At 39.4% G+C, this 26,076-nt stretch overlaps 1 protein-coding gene across 2 annotated transcripts in view; it reads left to right on the plus strand.

Annotated features, from left to right (window-relative positions):
- Positions 1 to 26,076, plus strand: part of GRIA3 (glutamate ionotropic receptor AMPA type subunit 3) — a 321,376-nt gene that overhangs the window by 154,497 nt on the left and 140,803 nt on the right. For both annotated transcript variants that reach the window (XM_003414763.4, XM_003414762.4), the window contains exon 4: positions 9,020 to 9,207. In XM_003414763.4, coding sequence (XP_003414811.1) covers positions 9,020 to 9,207 — 188 coding nt within the window. The remainder of the gene's footprint in view (positions 1 to 9,019; positions 9,208 to 26,076) is intronic.

Consider the following 26,076-nt stretch of genomic DNA (forward strand, 5'->3'; position numbering starts at 1 on the left):
TCATCCTCACAATTATTGCTATGTTGAGCCCATTGTTGCAGCCACAGTTATACTCTGAGAAACATGGGGTCTCCATGAGTCAGAATTGACTCAACAGTTCTGCTTTGGGTTTTATGTATATATGTATATATATATATATATATGAAATTGTTAGGTGCTGTCGAGTTGGAGTCATAGCAACTTTATGTACAAGAGAACGAAACAAACACCGCACAGTTCTGTGCCATTCTCACAATCATTGTTATGTTTTAGCCCATTGTTGCAGCCTTTGTGTCAATCCATCTCATTGAGGGTCTTCCTCTTTTTTGCTGATCCTCTACTTTACCAAGCATGAAGTCCTTCTCCAGGGCTTGATCCCTCCTGATAACACGTCCAAAGTATGTGAGACATAGTCTCACCATCCTTGCTCCTGCTGTACTTCTCCCTAGACAGATTTGTTCATTCTTTCGGCAGTCCATGGCATATTCAATATTCTTTGCCAACACCATAATCCAAAGGTGTCAGTTCTTCTTTGGTCTTCTTTATTCATTGTCCAGCTTTCACATGCATATGAAGCGATTGAAAACACCATGTCTTCGGTGAGGTGCACCTTAGCATTTAAGGTGACATCTTTGCTTTTTGACACTTTAAAGAGGTCTTTTGCAGCAGATTTGCCCAATGCGATGCGTTTTTGATTTCTTGACTGCTGCTTCCATGGGTGTTGATTGTGGATCCAAATAAAATGAAATCCTTGACAACATCAGTATTTTCTCCATTTATCATTTTGTTGCTTATTGGTCCAGTTGTGAAGATTTTTGCTTTCTTTATATTGAAGTGCAATCCATACTGAAGGCTACATGTAGTCTTTGATCTTATTCTGTAAGTAGTTCTAATCCTCTTCTCTTTCAGCAAGCAAGATTATGTCATCTGCATATCACAGGTTGGTAATGAGTCTTCCTCCAATCCTGATGCCATGTCCTTCTCCATATAGTCCAGTATCTCGGATTATTTGCTCAGCATACAGATTGAATAGGTATGGTGAAAGGATACAACCCTGATGTACACCTTTCCTGATTTTAAATCACGCAGTATCCCCTTGTTCTATTCGAACAACTGCCTCTTGGTCTATGGACACGTTCTTCATGACCACAATCAAGTGTTCTGGAATTCTCATTCTTTACAATGTTATCCATAATTTGTTATGATCCACACAGTCGAATGCCTTTGCATAGTCAATAAAACACACGTAAACACCTTTCTGGTGTTTTCTGCTTTCAACCAAGATCCATCTGACATCAGCAATGATACCCCTCATTCCACGTCCTCTTCTGAATCCAGCTTGAATTTCTGGCAGTTTCCTGTCCATGTACTGCTGCAACCATTTTTGAATTATCTTCAATAAAATTTTACTCGCATGAGATATTAATGATATTATTCCATAATTTCCACAATCAACTGGATCACCTTTATTTGGAATGGGCACAAATATGGATCTTTTCCAGTCAGTTGGCTGGGTAGCTGTCTTCCAAATTTCTCGGCATAAATTAGTGAGCACTTCCAGCTTTGCATCTGTTTGTTGAAACATCTCAAATGATATCCCATCAGTTCCTGGGACCTTGTTTTTTGCCAATATCTCCACTGCAGCTTGGACTTCTTCCTTCAGTACCCTCAGTTCTTAATCATATGCTACCTCCTGAAATGGTTAAATGTCAACCAATTCTTTTTGGTACAGTGACTCCGTGTATTCCTTCCATCTTCTTTTGATGTTTCCTGCATCATTCAATATTTTGCACATCCAAAACTCAAAAAATCCACTGCTGCCAAGTTGGTTCTGACTCATAGCAACCCTATAGGATAGAGTAGAACTGTCCCATAGTGTTTCCAAGGATCAGCTGGTGGATTAGAACTACCGACATTTTGGTTAGAAGCCAAACTCTTTTTTTTTATGTACTGTATGATTCCTTTGATGTAAAGTTCAAGGGTAGGCAAATGAATCTACAACAAAAGAAATCAGAAATGGTTGCCTCTGGTTGGGTGTGTGGGCAGGGCATTGGCTGAAAAGAGGCTCGAGGGAACTTCCCAGGTGATGGAAATGCTCTATATCTTGATTTGAGTAATTGTTACACACGTTTATGTATTTGCCAATACTTACTAAACTGTACACTGAAGATCTGTGCATTTTATTGTGTATGAAATATACCTCAATTAAAGAACAATATGGAGTCCCTAGGTGATGCAAATGGTTAACACGCTGGGCTGCTAACTGAAAGGTTGGAGGTTCAAGTCCACCCAGAGGTGCCTCTGAAGAAAGACCTGGCAACCTACTTCCAGAAAATCAGCCACTGAAAACCCTGTAGAGCATAGTTCTACTCTGACACACATGGGGTCACCATGTGTTGGAGTTGACCTGATGGCAACATTTTTTCCAAAGAACAATATAATCTTATGTGTTTGTAACTTGGCAGCTCAAAGGAGACTCTTTCAAGAAGCAGGCCTAATGAATTATTTTTTTCCTTTCTAGTTTCCTTCACTTTTTTTTTGTCTTTTTTTTAAATTAATTTTTATTGTGCTTTAAGTGAAAGTTTACAAATCAAGTCAGTCTCTCATATAAAAATTTACATACACCTTGCTACACACTCCCAGTTGCTCTCCCCCTAATGAGAGAGCACACTCCTCTCTCCACCCTCTGTTTCTGTGTCCATTCAGCCAGCTTCCGTCCCCTGCTGCCCTCTTATCTCCCCTTCAGGCAGGAGCTGCCCACACAGTCTCATGTGTCTACTTGAGCCAAGAAGTTCAGGCCTCACAACTATCATTTTCTGTCTTACACTCCAGTCCAATCCCTGTCTGAAGAGTTGGCTTCAGGAATGGCTCCTGTCTTGGGCTAACAGAAGGTCTGGTAACCATGACCTCTGGGGTCCCTCTAGTCTCAGTCAGACCATTAAGTCGGGTCTTTTTATGAGAATTTGGGGTCTGCATCCCACTGCTCTCCTGCTCCCTCAGGGGTTCTCTGTTGTGTCCCCTGTCAGGGCAGTCATCGGGTGTACCCAGGTACCATCTAGTTCTGGTCTCAGGCTGATGTGGTCTCTGGTTTATGTGGCCCTTTCTGTCTCCTGAACTCATAATTACCTTGTGTCTTGGGTGTTCTTCAGTCTCCTTTGCTCCAGGTGGGTTGAGACCAATTGATGCATCTTAGATGGCCACTTGCTAGCGTTTGAGACCCCAGATGCCACTCTCCAAAGTGGGATGCAGAATGTTTTCTTAATAGGTTTTATTATGCCAATTGACTTAGATATCCCCTGAAACCATGGTCCTCAAACCCCCGGCACTGCTACACTGGCCTTTGAAGCATTCAGTTTATTCAGGAAACTTCTTTGCTTTTGGTTTAGTCCAGTTATGTTGACCTCTCCAGTATTGTGTATTGTCTTTCCCTTCACCTAAAATAAAACTTCTCTACTATCTAATTAGTGAATACCCCCTCCCTCCCTCCCCCCGCTTGTAACCATCAGTGAATATTTTCTTCTCCGTTTAAACTGTTTCTCCAGTTCTAATACTAGTGGTCTTATACAATACTTGTCCTTTTGCAACTGACTAATTTCACTCAGCATAATGTCTTCCAGATTTCTCCATGTTATGAAATGATTCACGGATTCATCATTGTTCTTTATCGATGCATAGTATTCCATTGTGTGAATATACCATAATTTATTTATCCATTCATCCATTGATGGGCGCCTTGGTTGCTTCCAACTTTTTGCTATTGTAAACAGTGCTGCAATGAACATGAGTGTGCATATATGTGTTCGTGTAAAGGCTCTTATTTCTCTAGGATATATTCCAAGGAGTGGGATTGCTGGATCATATGGTAGTTCTATTTCTAGTTTTTTAAGGAAGTGCCAAATCGATTTCCAAAGTGGTTGTACCATTTTACGTTGCCACCAGTAGTGTATAAGTGTTCCAGTCTCTCCGCCACCTCTCCAACATTTATCATTTTGTGTTTTTTTGGATTAATGCCAGCCTTGTTGGAGTGAGATGGAATCTCATTCTAGTTTTGATTTGCATTTCTCTAATGGCTAATGATCGTGAACATTTCCTCATGTGTCTGTAAGCTACCTGAATGTCTTCTTTAGTGAAGTGCCTGTTCATATCCTTTGCCCATTTTTTAATTGGGTTATTTGTCTTTTTGCAGTTGAGTTTGAGCAGAATCGTGTAGATTTTAGAGATCAGGCACTGATCGGAAATGTCATAGCTGAAAACTTTTTCCTAGTCTGTAGGTAGTCTTTTTACTCTTTTGGTGAAATCTTTGGATGAGCATAGGTGTTTGATTTTTAGGAGCTCCTAGTTATCTGGTTTCTCATCTGCATTTTTAGTAATGTTTTGTATACTCTTTATGCCATGTATCAGGGCTCCTAACATTGTCCCTATTTTTTCGTCCGTGGTCCTTATCGTTTTAGATTTTATGTTTAGGTCTTTGATCCATTTTGGGTTAGTTTTTGTGCATGGTATGAGGTATGGGTCTCATTTCATTTTTTTGCAGATGAATACCCAGTTATGCCACCACCATTTGTTAAAAAGATTATCTTTCCCCCCATTTAACTGCTTTGGGGCCTTTGTCAAATATCAGCTGCTCATATGTGGATGGATTTATGTCTGGATCCTCAATTCTGTTCCATTGGTCTATGTATCTGTTGTTGTACCAGTACCAGGCTGTTTTGACTACTGTGGTGGTATAATAGGTTCTGAAATCAGGAAGGGTAAGGCCTCCCACTTTGCTCTTCTTTTTCAGAAATGCTTTACTTATCCGGGGTCTTTTGCTCTTCCATATGAAGTTGGTGATTTGTTTCTCCATCTCGTTGAAGAATGTCGGAATTTGGATCGAGTTGCATTGTATCTATAGATCACTTTTGGTAGAATAGACATTTTTGTAATGTTAAGTCTTCCTATCCATGAGCAAGGTATGTTCTTCCACTTATGTAAGTCTTTTTTGGTTTCTTGCAGTTTTAGTGTCTTGTGGTTTTCTTTGTATAAGTCTTTTACATCTCTGGTAAGATTTATTCCTAAGTATTTTATCTTCTTGGGGGCTACTGTAAATGGTGTTGATTTGGTGACTTTCTCTTCGATGTTCTTTTTGTTGGCGTAGAAGAATCCAACTGATTTTTGTATGTTTATCTTGTATCCTGATACTCTGCTGAACTCTTCTATTAGTTTCAGTAGTTTTCTTGTGGATTCTTTGGGGTTTTCTGTGTATAAGGTCATATCATCTGCAAATAGAGATAATTTTACTTCTTTCTTATTAATTTGGATGCCCTTTATTTTTTTTTTTCTAGCCTAATTGCTCTGGCTAGGACCTCCAGCACAATGTTGAATAACAGTGGTGATAAAGGGCATCCTTGTCTGGTTCCCGATCTCAAGGGGAATGCTTTCAGGCTCTCTCCATTTAGGACGATGTTGGCTATTGGCTTTGTATAAATCCCCTTTATTATGTTGAGGGCTTTTCCTTCTATTCCTATTTTGCTGAGAGTTCTTTATCTTGAATGGGTGTTGAACTTTTTCAAATGCCTTTTCTGCATCAATTGATAAAATCGTGTGATTCTTGTCTTTTGTTTTATTTATATGATAGATTACATTGTTTTTCTAATGTTGAACCTTCCCTGCATACCTGGTATGAATCCCACTTGGTCATGGTGAATTATTTTTTGATATGTTGTTGAATTCTATTGGTTAGAATTTTGTTGAGGATTTTTGCATCTAAGTTCATGAGAGATATAGGTCTGTAATTTTCTTTTTTTGTGGTGTCTTTACCTGGCTTTAGTATCAGGGATATGAGAAGCCAAACTCTTAACCACTGCACCACTAGGGCTCATAGAATCCTTCAATATTGCAGCTCAAGGTTTGAATTTCTTCTTCAATTCTTTCAGCTTGAGAAATACCAAGCATGTTCTTCCCTTTTAGTTTTCTAATTCCAGCTCTTTGCATATGTCATTATAATATTTTACTTTGTCTTCTCGAGCTGTCCTTTGAAATCTTCTGTTCAGCTCTTTTACTTCATCATTTGCTCCATTCACTTTAGCTACTCTGTGCTTAGCAGCAAGTTTCAGAATCTCTTCTGAAATCCATTTTGATCTTTTCTTTCTTTTCATCTTCTGCTTTCTGCATATGCGATGTCCTTGATATCATCCCACAATTCGTCTGGTCATCGGTCATTAGTGTTCAATGCATCAAATCTATTCTTGAGGTGGTCTCTAAATTCAGGTGAGATATACTCAAGGTCATACTTTGGCTCTCATGGACTTGTTTTAATTTTCTTCAACTTGAACTTGCATGTGAGCAATTGATGGTTTGTTCTGCAGTCAGCCCCTGGCTCGTTCTGACTGATAGTGAGCTTCTCCACAGATGTAGTTGATCTGATTCCCATGTATTCCATCTGGTGAGGCCCTCGCATATAAAACCAGAAAACCAAGCCCATTGCCATTGAATTGATTCCAACTCATCGCGACCCTATAGGACAGAGTAGAACCGCCCCATAGAGTTTCCAAGGAGTGCCTGGTGGACTCAAACTGCCGAACTTTTGGTTAGCAGCCGTATACTTAACCACTACACCAGCAGGGTTTCCTCCTCGCATACAGTCACCATTTATGTTGCTGAAAAAAGGTATTTCCAATGAATAGGTCATTGGTCTTGCAAAATTTAATCAGGCAATCTCTGGCATCGTTTCTATCACCAAGGCCATATTTTCAAACTACTGATCCTTCATCTTTGTTTCCAGCTTTAACATATCAATCACCAGCAATTATGAGTGCATCCTGACTGCATGTTTGATCAATTTTAGACTGTAGGAGTTGGTAAAAATCTTTAATTTTTTCGTCTTTGGCATTAGTGGTTGGTGTGTAAATTTGAATAATAGTCATATTAAACTGGTCTTCTGTGTAGGCATATGGATAATATCCTATCACAGACAGCATTTTACTTCAGGATAGATCTTGAATGCTCTTTTCGACAGTGAATATGATGTCATTCCTCTTCAATTTGTCATTCCAGGCAGACTAGACCATATGATTGTTGATTCAAAATGGCCAATACCAGTCCCTTTTAGCTCACTAATGCCTAGGATATTGATCTTCAAGCATCCCATTTCATTTTTGACGTCTTCCAATTTTCCTAGATTCATGCTTTGTACATTCCACGTTCTGATCATTAATGGATTTTCGCAGCTGTTTCTTCTCATTTTGAGACATGTCACATTGGCAAATGACGGTCCTGAAAGCTCAACTCCATCCACGTCATTAAGATCGATTTTACTTTGAGGAGGCAGGTCTTCCCTAATCGTATTTTGAGTGCCTTCCAACCTGACGGGCTCATCTTTCAGCACTATATCAGACAATGTCCCACTGCTATCCTTAGGTTTTCTCTGGCCAGTTTTTTAGAAGTAGATCTCCAGGTCCTTCTTCCAAGTCTGTCGTATTCTGGAAGCTCAAGTGAAACCTCTCCACCATAGGTGGTCCTGCTGGTATTTGAAATAGTGGTGGCATAGCTTCCAGTATTACAGCAACACACAAGCTACCACAGTACAACAAATTGACAAATGAGTGGTGGTATTAGTCATTACCTAAATATAAAACAATTCAGAATTTAAGGAAAGACGTGGGCTTCCTTTGATGACATCCCAAAAAAGATGTTAATACATGATGGTTTGAACATACCCAGTGACGCTGCAGAAGAAAGGCCTGGTGATCTGCTTCCGTAAAGATTACAGCCAAGAAAACCCTATGGAGCAGTTCTGCTCTGTAACACATGGGGTTGATGTGAGTCAGAATTGACTTGATGGTAACAAGTTTAGATTTGTTTGTTTGTTTGTTTGTTTGTTTGTTTTATACTTGATGAAATTATGGATTTATATCAAAGTAAAATATAGACATTATATCATATTCCCACTGTCATCGAGCCAATTGTGACTCATAGCGACCCATAGAGTTTCCAAGGCTTTAAATCTCTACAGAAGCACACTGCCACCTCTTTCTCCCACAGGGGGCTGGTGGTTTTGAACAGTCGACCTTTTGATTAGCAACTGATCAGTTTAACCACTGTACCACCAGAGCTCCTTGATATCATATTAATGACTTGAATATTCTAAAGTAGCAGTACGTAGAAAAACCCCTGTGCTATTCTTGTTAATGAGGCATTCAGATAATCCGCTCTTCCCAATTTCTCATCCCCTGAATCCTAAAATGTTATCTAAAATTCCAAGCATCAGATCTTTTCTCTCTCATTCAGCACAGATCCACTGTGTTAGTGGTTAGTAGTAATCAAGGAACAAAAGTATGATATCTTTGTTAAAGACTGTTTTTGTCAGGCTTTCTTAGAGTTATTTGGGAGACATAATTTACCTTGTTGGATATTCATATTCGTGTCAGGATCATCCATATTACAATGAGTTTCTATCTCTACTAAAACAAACAAACAAAAAAACCCAAACCCATTACCGTTGAGTTGATTCCAACTCATAGCGACCCTATAGGACAGAGTAGAACTGCCCCATAGAGTTTACAAGGAGAGCCTGGTGCATTCGAACTGCCAACCTCTTTGTAAGCAGCCATAGTACTTAACCACTACGCCACCAGGGTTTCCATCTCTACCAAAGTTATATCTAATTCTGAAGAATGATTATGTGGAAGATGGAAGGAATGAGCTTCAACCACAATAGGAAAGATTATGGCCAGATATAAGGAAGAACCTCTTGGTATTCATTCCATAGATATTTTGATAGTGATGTCAATAAAAGCAATTAGTTACCATAATTCAGCTGTAATTGCTTAGGTAGAGGCTTGATAAACACCCAGCCTGTTGTCCACAAGTTGTACAATATTCTTTCCTTTAAAACTAGAGGTGCCAACTATCTAGAAGTTTCAAGCCTGTTCTCCACAATGGATAAGGTTCAAAGGGATCCAATGGACAGTGAATAAAAACTCCGTTGAGCTTCTAATAGCTACAGAAAGTTTTTTAAAAAGAAAAAAAAAGTCATTGTAGCTGTTTTTCCTTCCTTCAGGATTTTCCATCCTCCAAGCGATTATGGAAGCAGCAGTGCAAAACAATTGGCAAGTAACAGCAAGGTCTGTCGGAAACATAAAGGACGTCCAAGAATTCAGGCGCATCATTGAAGAAATGGACAGGAGGCAGGAAAAGCGATACTTGATTGACTGCGAAGTTGAAAGGATTAACACAATTTTGGAACAGGTACGTTTGAGATTTATTCCATACCCAGCCAACATGTTAAATCATCAGCCTGAGGCAGTTCCCATATCTGCTTATAAATTAAGTAGCCAACAGACTAAATGTGCCAACAGATTTTGATAGTCTCTCTAATTCTTTTTTCCTCCCCAGTGGCTGCAGAAAAAAAAAATCTAAACTGTTGAAAATTGCATACTATGATTAATCTGGAAGCCTCTGCAATCTAATACTAAGGATCCTACCTATCAAATAAGCACACCCCTCCACAGCTCTGTTTCATAAACAGCTGACTATTTCAAAGTAATCCCCTTCTGTTCCCCATACCTTCCTCCCAGCAGGGAATGGACAAGGAGTTAGGATAGAAGGGTAGCGTTTTTGTTTAAGGGGCCTAGTTGCTGGAATACTCACTACCCCCAGGCCCTTCCAAAGAAGAAAAAGGAGAAAGAGAAAGAGTGTGTGTGCGCATGTGTGTGTGTGTACTTTAAGACCATATTTTTAAGTAAGATGGCATATGAGAAAAATGTTTATTGCTTTAAAAATGTGAACAAAGTGAAAAAGAATAAGACTAAGGGGGAAAAAATGTAATTTAATGGGCCAAAATATATTCATCCTTAAGCTTGGATGTTTACATTTAAGACTAAAAAATATTACAAGCAATTTTTTACCCTAAGCCAGATGAATACTCTGTTTGGGGTAAAGAGTCAAATTGAAATGTGGTGAAAGTTTATTATTTTCCTTAGAAGTCTCAGTTTGCCAGTTACTAACAAAGTGCCTCTGATGCCATAAACAAAACCGCAAGGGAAACATTTCCATTTTAATTTGATCCCAGTGTACCTGGAAGCCAAAACAGCTTCAGAAATTGAAATGGTAGTGAGCAGCCATTGCCTGGGAGAGCTGTTTTATAGCAAATTAAATATTAACAATTTGTCAGATATGCATCCATCTACTACTATAAGAAGAGAATGCAAGAGCAGTGGAAAGGAAGAATGGGAAAGGAAAGGAAAGGAAAAAAAAAGAAAGAAATTGCTGACTCTGCATCGTAAAGATACAAAGCTGTTCCCTTGTTAAGAACAGCCATCTCCTCTAGTGAATCACACCTCATAGAAAATCTAGATCTCTAATCTGGTTAAATCAAGTTTCCCAACTAACATTCTCTTGAGCTACACGAATGATCCACCACCTCCCCCACCCCGCCCCCAAAAATTACCCTTGATTCTCTTAGATCTTGGAAGTGAAGAATCAGGTCAGTGATCTTGGTGCATGGACTATATGCCCTCTAAAATATTCTACCAAAATAGCCTTTTAATGGGTGACCTACTTGATAGTCCAAAGCAGAGGAACATCCTCCTTGTTGTACTTTGTTTTCCTTCTCTTCTATTAGCGACTTTGGTTTCTTAAACATCTTACATTCTGTTAAGTCCTTTTGGTTTTATAGGGCCTTATACTGGAGCCTGGGATTTTCTAGTGTGATGTAATAGAAAAAAACAAAAGGTAGAACTCTGAATTTTATGTAGCTGTGGGGACCTTGGGCACATAAAATATCTGTGCCTCAGTTTTCTCATCTGTGTAATGGAGATAATAAAATTTGCTTTGCCTACCTCACAGGGCTGGCATAATTGCTTTGAGGACATAAAATGCTATAGAAAAAATATTCAGTATTAACTGCACACTTTCAGGGAAACTAAGCTACCATTATTCAAAAACTCTGTTCTCTCTTTTCATGTCAGACTTCCTATATGCACATAAACAGTATCTCTCAAAACACTTTCTACACAGTTTTTCAGGGAATATTGTTCAAAGAAAAGTTTTAGCAGCATCCAAGTGAGGCTAAAGAGTCAATTTCCCTTATTCTTTTTCCCCTTTAAAAAATTGTCAGCTCATAATTTTTTCCTCTAACATTTAAGGAGTTTCTAGTCAGCTATAAGTTTCATGAGGCAGGGACCATGTTTGTCTTATTCACTGTTGATTCTCTAGTACACAGAATAGTACCTGGAGCATCAGCATTGGATGGATGGATGGGTGGATGGATGGATGGATGGATGGATGGATGGATGGATGGATGCTGAACAAGCACATTTTAAATAAGTTCCACTAAAATTTTGCTATGCTTCCATCAAGAGGCAAAAAGGTGCCTGTAGCCACATGATGTGATTTCTAAAGTAAACATTTTCACAAAAGTTTAAGATAGTGACTCTCTGTTCAAGTCTATTCTGGTGATATCATTAATTTGCCATAATTTCTTTATGTAAAAATAGATCTGTCATTAAATAATTATTTAAATTAAACAACTTCAGTGGTACTGCTTTAGAGAAAACATTTTTTAAAATTACACTGAATACTAATATGCAGAGATGTCACTTTTCTCCCTGGTTCATAACCATTATTTGACAAACACATCATAATTCAGATCTATACAGATCCTGGTTATAGTGATAACATTTATAATTCAACCAGTATCATATTCTCCCAAGAGATGCCCCCAACCACCAAGAGCACTTCCATTTTTGTTTGAGGTTGTTTTCATGGAAGGGAACTTCTACAGTCTCCAAGAAAGGTCCCTTCATGCCAGTATCCAAGGTAGAAGAGCCTGTTACACCACTATAACACCATTCCATATAGATCAGATTTTGGCATAAAGTAAGTTCATATTGTACCCTGTATCCAACAGGTGTTAATGAAAAGTTAATGGTGCAATTTTTGAAATATAAGGTGGGTCTTCAATACAGTGTTATATAGAATAATCTCCCAATTTCCATGATATAGGTTCTAATTTTCCCTGTGAATGTTCAAATATTTATAAGGTAACCCAAAATTCATCTAAAATTTCTTCCCAAAACTCTTTAAAAAAAAAAAAAAAAACTTCTTTCAACCCTTCAGGCTACAGCAGAGGAAGAACCTCAGTTAGGTACTAATCTGTCTTTAATATCTCTCTTTAACTGTTAATCCACAAGGAAGGTATTCCAACATTCACAGCTATAAGAAGTAACATAGAAAAGGACAAAGCTAGAAGCAGTTGAAACCATGAAGGGTTGTTAGGGCTCATGGAGAATGTTTAGAAACTGTAGCTCCTGAATCCAAGAGTCAAGAAAGCTTTCTATAGGAAGGTTTAGGTGTACTAGGGTGAGTGAACCCTTGATCTGACCTAAGATAGCATTTCCTGTTTACTGTATTATGCTCATGAGGTTCTTCCCACTGGTGGACAGCTGCCTAATTCAATAACCAATCTGAACATTAACCTTTGAAAAGGCTGCCTCTAATAGAGTTATCTGGAGCCCTGGTGGTGCAGTGGTTAAGAGCTCTGCGGCTAACCAAAAGGTCGGCAGTTCAAACCCACAAGCTACGTCTTAGAAACCCTATATGGCAATTCTTCTCTGTCCTATGAGGTCACTATGGGTTGGAATCAACTCGACGGCAACATGCTTGGTTTTGTAGTAGATTTATCTATCCATGTCTGAATAGATCGTCCACTCCAGTAGCATATGCCTATGGACTTCTTTTTAAGATCAGACCCCATAAAATGATATGGCTACACTGGACCTTTATGTTTATTTGGAGAGGTAGCATAGCATAGCTTTTCAGACCATGAGCATAGCTTTTCAGAGCCATTCTGCGTGGATTCTGTCACTTACAAGCTGTGTGACTGGGAGTTAAGTAACCTCTCTGTGCCTCCATTTCCTCATTGTAAATTGGAATAATAACTGTATCTTCATGAGTTAAAATTTGCAAAGCATTTAGAAAGATATCTGACACATAATGTTTGTATAGTGCTTTGTTGCTGACAAGTTTTCACATAGATTATCCCATCTGAGGTGCCCTGCATGGGAGGCAATCAGGGCAGGTGTGTTTATCCGAAATTTACAGATGATGAAATTGAGGCTCAGAGAGATTTAGATGACATGTCCAGGGGTGGCTTTCTGCTCAATCCTAGTAAGTTGCAGAGCCCAGGAAAAAAACTCAGGTCTCCTACCTCCTAGTCCTTTTCCCTATACTGCACCACTCCCCTTAATTTCTAAGTCATTTGTTAAATAAACAATTAGCCAACACCAAACCCTAGATTAGGTCTGCTTATCAGGTTACATCGTAAAACAATTGCAAAGCAACTGGAGAAGATCCAGAGAAGAGCAGCGAAAAATGATTAAAGCGTTAGGAAATAGGGCCTATGAGGAAAGGCTAAATGAGTTGAGGTTGTTTAGCCTGGTGAAAGAGAGCCAAGAGGCAGTTTAATCACCATCCTCAAGCATAAAGAGTTATCATAAAGAGGGCACTGACCAACTGTTCTACATGCCTAAGGACAATACCAGAGCAAATGAGCTTAACTACACTAGAGAGTCAGTCAGCACTGGAGGAGAGAGGAAACTGGGAGAAAGTAAAATCTCACCAGTTCCTGCTATACAAAGGTCAGGCATTCTGAATTAGTGAAAAGTCCGATCTAGAATATTTTTAAGATTGTTCTCAAGAGTATACGAACATTTTAACTTAATCCTATATGTTGACAAATAAATACACTTAGAGAAGACTTAAGAAGCCCTGGTGGCACAACAGTTAAGTGCTGGGCTGCTAACTGAAAGGTCGGCAGTTTGAACGTACCAGTGGCTCCAAAGGAAAAAGACCTGGTGATTTGCTCCCGTAAAGATTACAACCTGGAAAATCCTATGGAGCAGTTCTACTCTGTCACATAGAGCTGCTATGAGTCAAAATTGAGTCAATGGCACCTAACAACAACATAGAAGATTTATTTCAATGAATTGATAAGGGTGTTTCCTAATTTGCCTATCTGTTGGATATTTTAAGGGCCCTCTCCTTTTTTTTTTCCTCCTTAAAAAGGTTTAAATATCCTCCTTCAGTCTTTCCCATGTTTTTATTTTTTCCATAGATAATTCAGAGGTAAATCTCAGCATAGCTCCTTACATAAATTATATAGGATGTGCTAACTTAGTGGGGTCCAAAGCAATATGTTTCAATATGTTACCCAGGAAAATTATAGAATGCATGATTTATCCTGGAGATATTCCAGGCTAAAATTACATCATCTTAAGGTCAGGACCCTAAAACAGGTCAATCCCTGAGATTCTGTTCATTTGAGAAACCTGGTCACCTCAGAAACAGTTTTAGGCAATGAAATATTCAAGTTAGTAAGTCAAGTTTCTAACAAGTTCAAACAAGATGAACAATATTAGGGGCCTTCTAAAGTACTAGGCTGTAACACAAAGGAGACAGTGCTCACTCCAAAATATGTCTAGCAATTGTGGCCACTAGAGCACTTGCCCCCGCTAGACCTGGGGGCAAGTAAAGCGAAAATATTATAGCCTTGTGTCTGCTTCCTGTCGCACCCTCCACTCAGCTGAGAGTGGTATTGCCCAGTTTCTCTCCCCTTTGTTGCCCCCCTTTGTCCTAGCCCTCAGTGTCAGTGTTCTTTGGATACATTTATGTGGCTAACCAGTTCATAAAACAGTTTGGGTTGGCACCGCTCCTTTTTGGAATATTTCATTTGTGGTATAGTTGAACAAACACAAGTTTGGGAATCAAATAGACATGATTTTAAAACCTAGATCCATCATTTCCTCTTGCATGACTTTGGGGAAAGTGACTCAATTTCTTTGAGACTTACTTTTCTCATCTTAAAAGACTGTTTTACTACCTTCTCATAGATGTTGTAAGGACCAAACGAGATAATATGTGGAAAACACCTGGCATAGTGCTTGTCACCCAGTAGTTGCTCAGTAACTGGTAACCAAAACTATTTGCTTATGAAAATTAGTTATTTAAGGACTGTTGCTCAAGAAAAGGAAACCCTGGTGGCATAGTAAAGTGCTATGGCTGTTAACCAAGAGGTCAGCAGTTTGAATCCTCCAGGCACTCCTTGGAAACTCTACGGGGCAGTTCTACTCTGTCCTATAGGATCGCTGTGAGTCGGAATCAACTTGACACCAGTGGGTTTTTTTGGGGCTCAAGAAAAATGTCTTCCTTACGGGTCTTCCAAAATATCAGTTCAATCTAAGGTCATATCATAAAAGTGAAGTCTAATACTTGAGCTATGTTTAGGTCTCACTAATATGAGCTTAAGATGTTAGAAGTCCTCTCTGGTTTTTTCTCCACTGTACCATTGAGGAACACATTTTGATCAATAGGCTCAATGACTATTCGAGGATTAACTAGAATTTTCAGCACCACTTAAAATAATTAAAGACACTAAAACCTTGAGCCACATATGCTAAGCAGGCATTTTTAGTAACAAATATGTATTAAGTACTTACTATGTTCCAGATACCACTTTAAGCCATGTATTTGTATACGTGTGTGTTCATATATCTCATGGAGTCCATGGGCATGCAAAGGGTTAGGCATCCTACTACTAAAAGGTTGGCCATTCGAATCCACCCAGAAGCACCTCAGAAGAAATGCCTGGTGGTTTACTTTCCAAAAGGTCCAGTTATTGAAATCTATGTTTTGTTTTGTTTTTTTATGGAGCACAGTTAAACTCTGAGGCACATGGGATCTCCCTGAATCAGAACGGACTCTATAGCAACTCATATATATCATATGAGTTAAGTCTCACATTAGCCCTAGGAAGTAGATGAGAATATTATCTCCACTTTTCAGATAAAGAAATTGAGGCTTAGAGAGGGTCATACAGCTAATAATTGGTAGACCCAGAATTTGAACCCAGAGGGTCTGGCGCCAGGTCCTATGCTGTTAATCACTGCGCTATTCGGCCTTGCGTCTGACCGAGCTTTTCAGAGGGAGTAGATTCAACCAGTGAGTATAAGAGATAAGCATCCCAATGAGGCCTACAGCAGCTTTGTTTACAGAACAACCATTTCACAGATATTTTCTCCACTTGATGAGGAGCCATATCCCATTAACACATGGAATTGAAAACATGCCCCGTAAACCAACCCTTTGGTTAAGAGCTCATTTATTACAAACAGGTTCATTTATTCACAGTGCCAAAACAATATAACTATGGGATGGGCCTCACAAAAATAGAAATAAATTTTGAGGAGTACTTTCTCAGAGTGATATGAATGTACAACTAGCATTCTCATCTGCGTGGATTTCTCCTCAGGTAAAAAACCACAACCTCCATTGTTCTACCAAAAACTGACCTAGGTGTTGCCCATTTCTTCCTTCCCATGCTAGGTACATCTGGTAGGAACATCTCCTCTTTCCTCTATTAACTCCCAGAAAACCAAGCATAAAATAGGACTGGTCCCAGGAAAGCAAAAATGCCCATAGGTTACGTATTTGGGGTCAGTGGGTGCTTAGCTGTTCTGGGCCACTAGACTTGAGCTACAGTGCTCCAAGGAACATTCTTCTCCTTCCTACCCAGTATCACCTGTAGATCCAGGCAAAAGGGACCCCTGCCTTGAACTCCATGCTCTCTCCGACTAGATTAACTGCTATGGGAAGTTAATCAAGTGTCTGGTAGAACTGGAATAGAGAGTGGTGCTCCCATCACTCTTTGGAAGATTTTATTCCACTTCTCCTACTTCTCAGGGATGCAGGCTTCTCCAGAGAACCATCCTGATACCCCCATATCTTTCCCCTTATTCCATAGATATTCCATTTCACCTTATCCGAAGTCTGAAAAAGAAGATGGTCGGGGGCATGGTTAGGATAAATTATAGGACAGGGAGAGAAAAGTAAACTACTTAAATTTCTCTTCCTCCATGACAAGCCCACAGCCACAATCTACCTCCAAGTACTATGTCTGGTCAGATTCATTGCAACAGGAGAGTTTGTCTAAGAATGATTTTCCGTACCTAGAATTCCTGCTTTCAAAGGCATGGTTATAAACTGAGAGTAAAACTTTCTTCCATTTCCATATAGTAGTGGTTCTATACTTCAAGTTTAGGCCTGTGTCCTCCATGATATTCAAATTAATGTTGAGCTGGGTCCTACACAAGAGACAGTGCAACTATACTGGAGCCACCTTGAACCAAAGCAGGATGCCATTTCTCTACCAGCCAGTGTCTACTGCTGGGCCGGATGAGAAGTTTTTCAGAATCTTCAAAAGATAAAGACATGTAAGGCATTTGGCAGGTGTTACTTACCTGTATTTCAAAGGGAATGCTCCCATGAGAAAGAAACAAGGGCTCCACAGAAATGAACCTCTTGGAGTAGATGAGTAATTGTTTAGCTTCCCGAGACACCACTGCATATTCAAGACATAATTCATGTTCAACCACTATGGAAAACAGCATGGCACATCCTCAGAAAGCTATAAATAGGAATAACCTATGGCCCAGCAATCTCACTCCTAGGTATATACTCTAGAGAACTAAAACTAATGGCGTGACTAGATATATGCACACCTATGTTCATTGCAGGGTCCTGGTGATGCAGTGGTTAAGTGTTTGTTTGCTAACCAAAAGGCCAGCAGTTCAAATCTACTAGCCGCTCCTTGGAAACCTTATGAGGCAGTTCTACTCTGTCCTATAAGGTTGCTATGAGTCAGAACTGACTCGATGGCAACAGTTTTTTTTTAATGTTCATTGCAGCATTATTCGCAATAGCAAAAAGATGGAAACAACCTAACTGCCCATCAGCAGATGAATGGATAAAGAAACTGTGGTACATACACACAATGGAATACTATGCAGCCAGAAAGAATAATGATGAATTCTCAAAACATACTATAACATGGATGAATCTGGAGGGTATTATCCTGAGTGAAATCAGTCAATCACAAAGGGACAAATACTGTATGATCTCACTATTATAAAAAGACAAGAATAGATATACATACAGAAAGCAATTTTTTTTGGTAGTTACCAGGATTAGGAGGGAGATGGAGGGAGAATTACTTTTGAAATATAGACACTTGTTAGTTTTTGTAATGGGTAAGGCAATACCAAATAAGGGTGAAGTCAGCACAACTTGACCAAGGTAAAAGATGACACTAAGAAGTACACAAGAATAAGGAACAATTTTGGTAAAAGCTACAACATATACAATTTTGCAACAACAATAATAATAACAACCAAAAAATATGTGTATGGTTACACAGGTAGATATGTATGCTTATATATGTATAGGTAGGCACGTATGAATATACAGGTGCACTTGTATAGGTATTTATTTAGGCAAACATATATACAGGTTTGTGTGTACTGCAAATATATTCATATATAAAATAAAGCACATAGGGGACACAATTATGGATACTTCCTAGACATAACCAAACTCCTTGCGGGATTGGGTTACTTACTGGGTTTGAAGGTTTAAGACCATATTCTTGGGGGGGGGGCAACTTGGTCAGTTGGCATAACATAGCTCATAAAGATAATGTTCTACATCCTAGCTTGGTGAGTAGCATTTAGGATCTTAAAAGCTTGTGAACAGCCATCTTAAATACAACTATTAGTCTCTACACATCTGGAGCAAAAGAGAAATAAGGAAACCAAAGACTCAAAGAAGAAACTAGTCTATAGGACTAATAGTCTACACAAGCCACAGCCTCACCTACCTTGAGACCAGAAGACCTAGATGGTGCCTGGCTACCAGTACCAACCGTTCCAACCAGGGACAAAATATATGGTCTTGGATAGGATGGGGGAAAAATGTAGAATAAAACTCTAATTCCTAAAAAAGGCCAGACTTACGGCACCAGTAGAGACTAGAAGAACCCCCAAGACAATCACCCTGGGTTACCCTTTACACTTCAAACTCAAACTACTCCCAGAGCTCATCTATTAGCCAAAAGACAAAGCAGCTCATAAAATAAATAATATCACCCTTGAGTACCGTGCTCCTCTAAACAATCATCTAAATGAGACCTAACAGTCAACATTTACTCTAGACCAAATATGAGAAGGTAAGAGGGTCAAGGAAGCTAGATTAATAGAAACAGAACAACCAGAATGAAAATAATGAGAATGCTGACACATTGTGAAAAGTGTAACCAATGTTACTAAATAATAGGTATCAACCAAAAACAAACAAACAAACCCATTGCCGTCAAGTCAATTCCAACTCATAGCAACCCTATAGGACAGAGTAGGACTGCCCCATAGAGTTTCCAAGGAGTGGCTGGTAGATTCAAACTACTGACCTTTTGGTTAGCAGCCGAGCTCTTAACCACTGCACTGCCAGGGCTCCAAATAATATGTATAGAAATTGTCAAGTAAGAACCTAATTTGCTATGTAAATTTTTTCCAAAATCACAATAAAATATTTAAGAAAGAGAGATAATTCATGAAGAAGAAGGAAGGTAAATGGGATCAGACCTTTAGCATGAGCATTATAATTTACCTAGAAAACTTCCCCAACAAGGGCTGGTCAACTGTTCTGTAGTTAAGTATCACAAAAGTGCTTATATTCAGAGAACTATACTAGGCACAGAATCCCTGGGTAGAGCGAAGGGTTAAGTGCTTAGCTGCTAACTGAAAGACTGAAGGTTCAAGTCTCTCCAGAGGCACCTTGGGGAAAAAGTCTGGTGATTTACTTGTAAAAATCAGCCATTGAATGCACTATGGAGCACAGTTCTACTCTGAAACACATGGAGTCGCCATGAGTCAGGACAGACTTGAGGCAACTGGCATACTAGGCACTACTGAGAAAAACAAAAAGTTCTCGCACTTTTTTTGTAATGGCCCCTAGCGACATAAATCAAGTTAGAGGAGAGTGTCTCAACAAATGCTAAATAATATAATAAAGCTAGGTACATAAGTGCTGGTAGGATAAAAGGAATTATATAAGCCGAGAGCTTATTTTTGCATATGAGCAAATTAATTATAAAATATAAGGTCTAAGTCTTTCTAAGACCTATGACAGCACTCCTTCTTCTCCCAGGTACATGTTAAGGCCCTTATGTAAAAGAGGCCCCATTCTGCTTTGCTTTCTCTGATCTCCTATTTCATAATGAGCAAGCTTCTAGACAGAGATCAACACTTAGCCACGCATACCCACTGGCCTTCCTTTACCTCTTACTGTATCTTAGTAGGTTGTTCCCTTTCTTTCCCCATCTCCAACCATTCCAGGTTTCTCTCTGTAAATTGAGTGACTCATTCATCGTTTTCAGGGACCCTTTTTGTTACCTAACCAATCAAGGCATCCTGTGGTGTCTATTTCTTACCCTAACAACACAGTGATTTGATACTCTTTCTTAACATTTATTGGACTACCCTTACCCTAATAAATATTTTGAAGCCAAAATACACCCCAAGCCACAGAACAGTGTACCAAAAGCAAGTCCTATGATTGGATTTCTTAAAGATGCTCCCTGCAAACATGCTTCTTTAATGTCCTCCAATACCTAAGTGACTGGGACTCTGTACTTGCAGTGACTGGGACTCTGTACTTGCAGTAAAAGCCTTCATTATGTTAGGTGATTTTGACAGTCACTGGCAGCTTTAAATAAACTTGTTACCTAAAATGTAAAGGTATTTACCCTAGGAATTAGTAGCAGACATCAATATACTATATTTAGGGATTTTATCTTCTGCTTATTAGAGAAGATGGCCTGATTCCTTGGTCATACTTCACACTAGACTGGCTAGTCTGGCTTTGTGACTATTTAGAAGCAAATCCTCTTTGGGAAAATTAAGATTAAAAAACTCATTTAAGATCATTACTTTAAAACAGCAAGACTCTCGTTTATTTCAGATGATAAAAGCTTTGGTCTCGAAAAGGAAATTCTTCTGCTCAATCAACAGTCCCCCATCCGTTTTGTTTTTGTTTTTTTTAATTGCAGTGCTTCATTATTTGCTTGATTATTTTCTGTGAAGTTTGAGGGTTTTCTTTCAAAAATCAACACAAATTTATGCATACACACATTTGTGTGTGCTACATATGTATCTGCCTATATAACAAACCACATAGGAGGCACAGTTGTGGAGGCTTCCTAGACGTATCCGAACAACTAGCAGGATTGGTTTACTGGGTCAAAGGCTTGGGACCATAGTCTCAGGTGATGATTTAGTCAACTGGCAAAACATAGTTCACAAAGATAATGTTCTAGATCCTAGTTTGATGAGTAGCTCTGGGGTCTTAAAAGCTTGCGAGCAGTTAAAGGAAATCAAAGGCTCAAAGAAGAAACTAGTCCACAGGACTAATTGCCCACATGAACCACAACTTCTTTTAACCTGGGACCAGAAGAACTGCAAGGTGCCCAAATATCACTACCAACTCTTCTGACCAGAGGCACAATAGAAGATCCTGGATAGAATGGGAGAAAAATGTAGAACAAAACTCAAATTCCTAAAAATGGCTAGGCCTTCTGGACTGAGAGACTGCAGGAACCCCCAAGACTATCACCTGAAGATATCCTTTGAACTTGGAATTTTAGCTATTTCTTCAGGTCACCTTTCAGCCAAATAATACATTGGCTTACAAAATAAACAATATCACCTGCGAGTAATGTGCTCCCTTAAACAATTAACTACATGAGACCAAACAATCAACAGTTATCCAAAAGCAAAGATGAGAAGGCAAGGATGGGAAGGAAAGCTAGATCAATGCAAGTAAAACAAAAAGAATGGAAATAATGAGAAGGCTGACACATTGTAAAAACTGTAACCAATGGAATGGAACAATTTGTATAGAAATTGTTAAAGGGGATTAGAGAGGCCTATAAAACAAACAATAACAGGTGTGAGGAATGTGTTTCTTAGTTCAATCAAGTACTCGATACTTTCTTAGTCATCTACTGCTGAAATAACAGAAATACCACAAGTGGATGGCTTTAACAAAGAGAAGCTTATTCTCACAGTCCAATAGGCTAGAAATCTGAATTCAGGGCACCAGCTCCAGGGGAAGGCTTTCTCTCTCTGTCAGCTCTGGAGGAAGGTCCTCATCATCTGCCTTCCCTTGGTCTGGGAGCATCTCAGCGCAGGAACCTCAGGTCCAGAGGATGTGCTCTGCTCCCGGTGCTACTTTCTTGGTGGTATGAGGTCCTCAAGTCTCTCTGCTCGCTTCTCTCTTTTATATCTCAAAAAATATTGGCTTAAGACACTACCTAATCTTTTAGACCTCATCAGTGTAATTGCTGCTAATCCATCTTATTACATCATAGTGATAGGATTTATAACACATAGGGAAATCACATAAAATGGTGGACAATCACACAATACTGAGACTCATGGCCTAGCTAAGTTGACAGATATTTTGGGGGGACACAATTCAATCCATGACAGAGACCAAATGGACAACACCTGCACAAAATCAGAGACAAGAAGGCAGGAAGGGACAGGAAAACTGGACAAATGGACACAGGGAAACCAGGGTGTAAAGGGAAAGGGAGAGAGTGCTGCCACATTGCAGGGATTGCAACCAATGTCACAAAGTAATTTGTACATAAATTTTTGAATGAGAACCTAATTTGCACCCTAAATTCTCACCTAAAGCACAATATTTTTTTTTTAATTGTTAAAGGGGAACCTAATTTGCTGTGTAAAATTTCACCTAAAACACAATACAATATTATTCTAAAAATAAACACAAATTCAAATTTTTATACAGAGGCCCTCATGAGAATCCTTCGGATGATTAGAGACACTCTGGAGTGTTGAAAAGCAAAGTACAGAAGCCTTGGGGCAGAAGACCTAGGTTCGAAACCCCGGGTATATGACTTCAAAAAGTCACTTAGCCTCTCTGAGCCTCCTTTTCCCAAGCCACCAAATGAATGTGTTAGATACAATAGTCCCTTCCATTTCCAACAGGCTGTGATTCCTAGAGCTGTGAAAAACAAGGCAGGAAATTCAACTCAAGAAATACTGATTGAATCTCAACCCATTTTTCCATACCCAGTGCTAGATGTGGTGTTGGGGAAAGGACAATATGGTTTCTCTGCTCAAGAAGCTTGCAGTCTAGTTGGGGAGACAAGGCAACTCAATAATCCTGGAAGGCAAAGTATGATAAGTATCTAAAATTCGTGTGAGTCAACTTTCCTGCTTTCTCAGGTTGCCAGGACAGTCAATGACCATCATTTGAATGTCTCTTTGCTGACTGAGAATCTTGCAAGCCTTGGCATCAGTGGCTTTGCTTAGATTGAGAGTCAGATGATGGGGGAGATTGATATAATATATCCTAAGGCCAAGACACAGCCTGGGAGTTTGTCATTTACCTCTATCCTTAGTGCACAGGATAGTAATAGAAGATAGGAGTTTCTGGTCAACCAAAGCTGAGAGATAGATATATGTATACATACACGTACATGTATACCCGTACACATATGAATCACATCAGCCCTTATAATATCTGGAAAATGCCTGGGGAGAATGTGTATTAATTAAGGGCTTCTGATAGTTGGATTCTGATTAACTGAGGTTTGATTGCTCATCACAAGCCCATCATAAGTTCCTCTTTACATCCATACCCACTGTTACACTCCTGCTCAATGCTCTTCACACGTTAACAACATGTAACAGATTGTAGCAAAGTTTATTAAATCAAAATATATTGTCTCTCATCCATTAACACCAACATTTTAGGATTAAGGCTGGTGACTTATTCCAAAACCGTGAACCAATTCAAATGGAAAAATAAACCTAATGCAAATATCACATCCCCTTTTTTTTTTGGTTTAGAGTTAATCCCACCATTTAAATCAGGTGAGAACTCAGATCCGTTCTTTAAAAAAAAATGCAAAGAAAACATTAACCGAATCTAGCTATTTTATCCTTCCAGGTGGAATGAGTATGTTTTCCTTTGGCATGGGGGAGGGAGGGTGGGGACAGGGAGGGGGACACCCTGATACCTGATCCTTTGTATGGTTTGAACTGTGAGTGCCCTGGTTAAGCCTTTGCAGGCACTGAGAGGTTGACAAGGTCCTAGGGGTTAGAATTACTGGCTTGTAAACATTCATGATTTTTTGAAATCATCATCCAGCTTTATTAGAAAATTTCCCTAGAATAAGAGCAATAAAAAATGTAGCAATTAGAAGATTCATCGCACAGCTGCATGATTAGAGGAGCCCTGTCCTAGATTGTAACAGATGCTGCAACAAATGGTTTCGTGAGGACTGGAAGAACCACAGTTTACAGAAGCAACACAAAAGCCTAGTTATTGTTCAAGCTCACATTGCCACAGAGGCCTTATTTTTAAAATAATTTAGATCTCTGAGCTTGCCTACAGAGAGGCACCTAAAAAAAAAAAATACAGAGAGGCACCTAGCAAGTCCAAAATGAGCATAGTAACAAAAAATAAAAATGTGAAGACTCAAGTTCTTTACTGTATTAACAGTGAAGGACAAAGGCCATTAATTGATCCATTTCAAGGTCTGGACTTTGATGAGACTGAGCATGGAAAGAGCCCTGGACCAGTTTGATGCCACTGTTATCACTCAACCCCTTGATCTTCCCAATGGTTGCAGCAGCTTTCATTCAGTCCAGATTCGATAAGGTCAAATTGTCTCTGTTCAAAGATTATGACAAATGGACAGGTGAGGGCACCATTCAGTGTGCTAAGGCCAGGACTTGGGGAGATCAGTGACAACGAGTAAAATATCACTAGGGTTGGAGCTAAAATGGAAGAGCTTAATAGCCAAACACCACTATTCTCTCTCCAACCTTTTTTTTTTCAACATAGCTACCAAACAGCCTCCCAAATGTACGCATACCATCACCACCCCAAAGAGAATAGTAACGGACCAAATATCTTCTGAAGTATTCTAGCATTGGGACCAGAGACTAGACATCTGAGTTCTTCTATCTCAAGGTCACTATGTGACCTTGCACAGCCACCTCACCTTTTATCATCTCAGCCACTTCAGCCATAAAGTATAAAAATCTTACCCTGCCTTACTAGGATGACATTAGGATGAATCAGATAGTTTCTCTAGGATACTCAGAAAGGACAAGTCTACAAATACCAAAGATTATAATTACAGACACTGCACCTCATTTCTTAAGGGAAAGAAGATGAATAAGGAAAGGATGATGTGGTCACTGAGCCTAAAGAATTCAAAATGCATTTAAACTCCAACTGTAATCTGAGGCAGGTCTCAAGAGAGCAAGACTGACCTGGCAGGAGAGTTCAGTGGAGCATGTTCGCCTAGTCTGTGAAAGTGGTCAGATTTGTGAGTGCCCCCAAGAGAGTGGCAAGTGTTTTGGTTATAGCGTTGTAGGCCAATCTGGCCTAGCCTACCATAGTGGGGTTACCAGTTGCCCTGAAGTCGATTCCTACTCATGGCAACTCCATGTATTTCAGAGTAGAACTGCGCTCCATAGTGTTTTCAATGGCTAGGATCTTTTGGAAGTATATCACCAGGCTTTCTTCTCAGGTGCCTCTGGGTGGATTCGAACCACCAACCTTCTGTTTAGCCACCTAGTGTTTAACCATTTGCACCCCCAGGGTCCATATAGTAGGGTTAACTGGTCATAAAAAAAAAGGGTATTATATTCAAACTTAAGGGGTTTAACTTAAATTGTTTTCATGTCTTTATTCCAACGGGAGTAGTCCTAACTCTAGGTATAACTAGATTATTATTGAGGACAGGGGCAGGAAAGGTGAATCCCTTTTAGAGTTCATATTGGCTGAAAATGTGCCTGCCAACCTTAAGAATGGGGACACATAAAGGGGATAACTGGGGGAAACCCATTTGCAAACCAGAACCTTGAAATGATGCTATCCAAAAGACATATACTTGCAGAGATAAATAAGGGGGGAGAACTAAAATAGAGTGGGGTTTCAGTAATACTGTGTCTTAGATTAAGAGATGAGGATCCAGGGACACTGAAGCAATGGACTAGGCAATAAAAGAGGGTACTAGTGAAGCTTCTTAATGGCCACTCACAAGTGCCTGGCCATTGCTGCTATCTCTTCAATGGCTGAAAGTCCTTTTCACTTCTCTTGACCTATTTCAAACTACTGCCTGTACTTAACTTGAAAACCTCCTACTGAATACATTGCTCCTCCTCTCTCTTCCCTGGCCAA

This window comes from Loxodonta africana, chromosome X (genome assembly GCF_030014295.1).
Source record: "Loxodonta africana isolate mLoxAfr1 chromosome X, mLoxAfr1.hap2, whole genome shotgun sequence".
Classification (NCBI taxonomy): domain Eukaryota; kingdom Metazoa; phylum Chordata; class Mammalia; order Proboscidea; family Elephantidae; genus Loxodonta; species Loxodonta africana.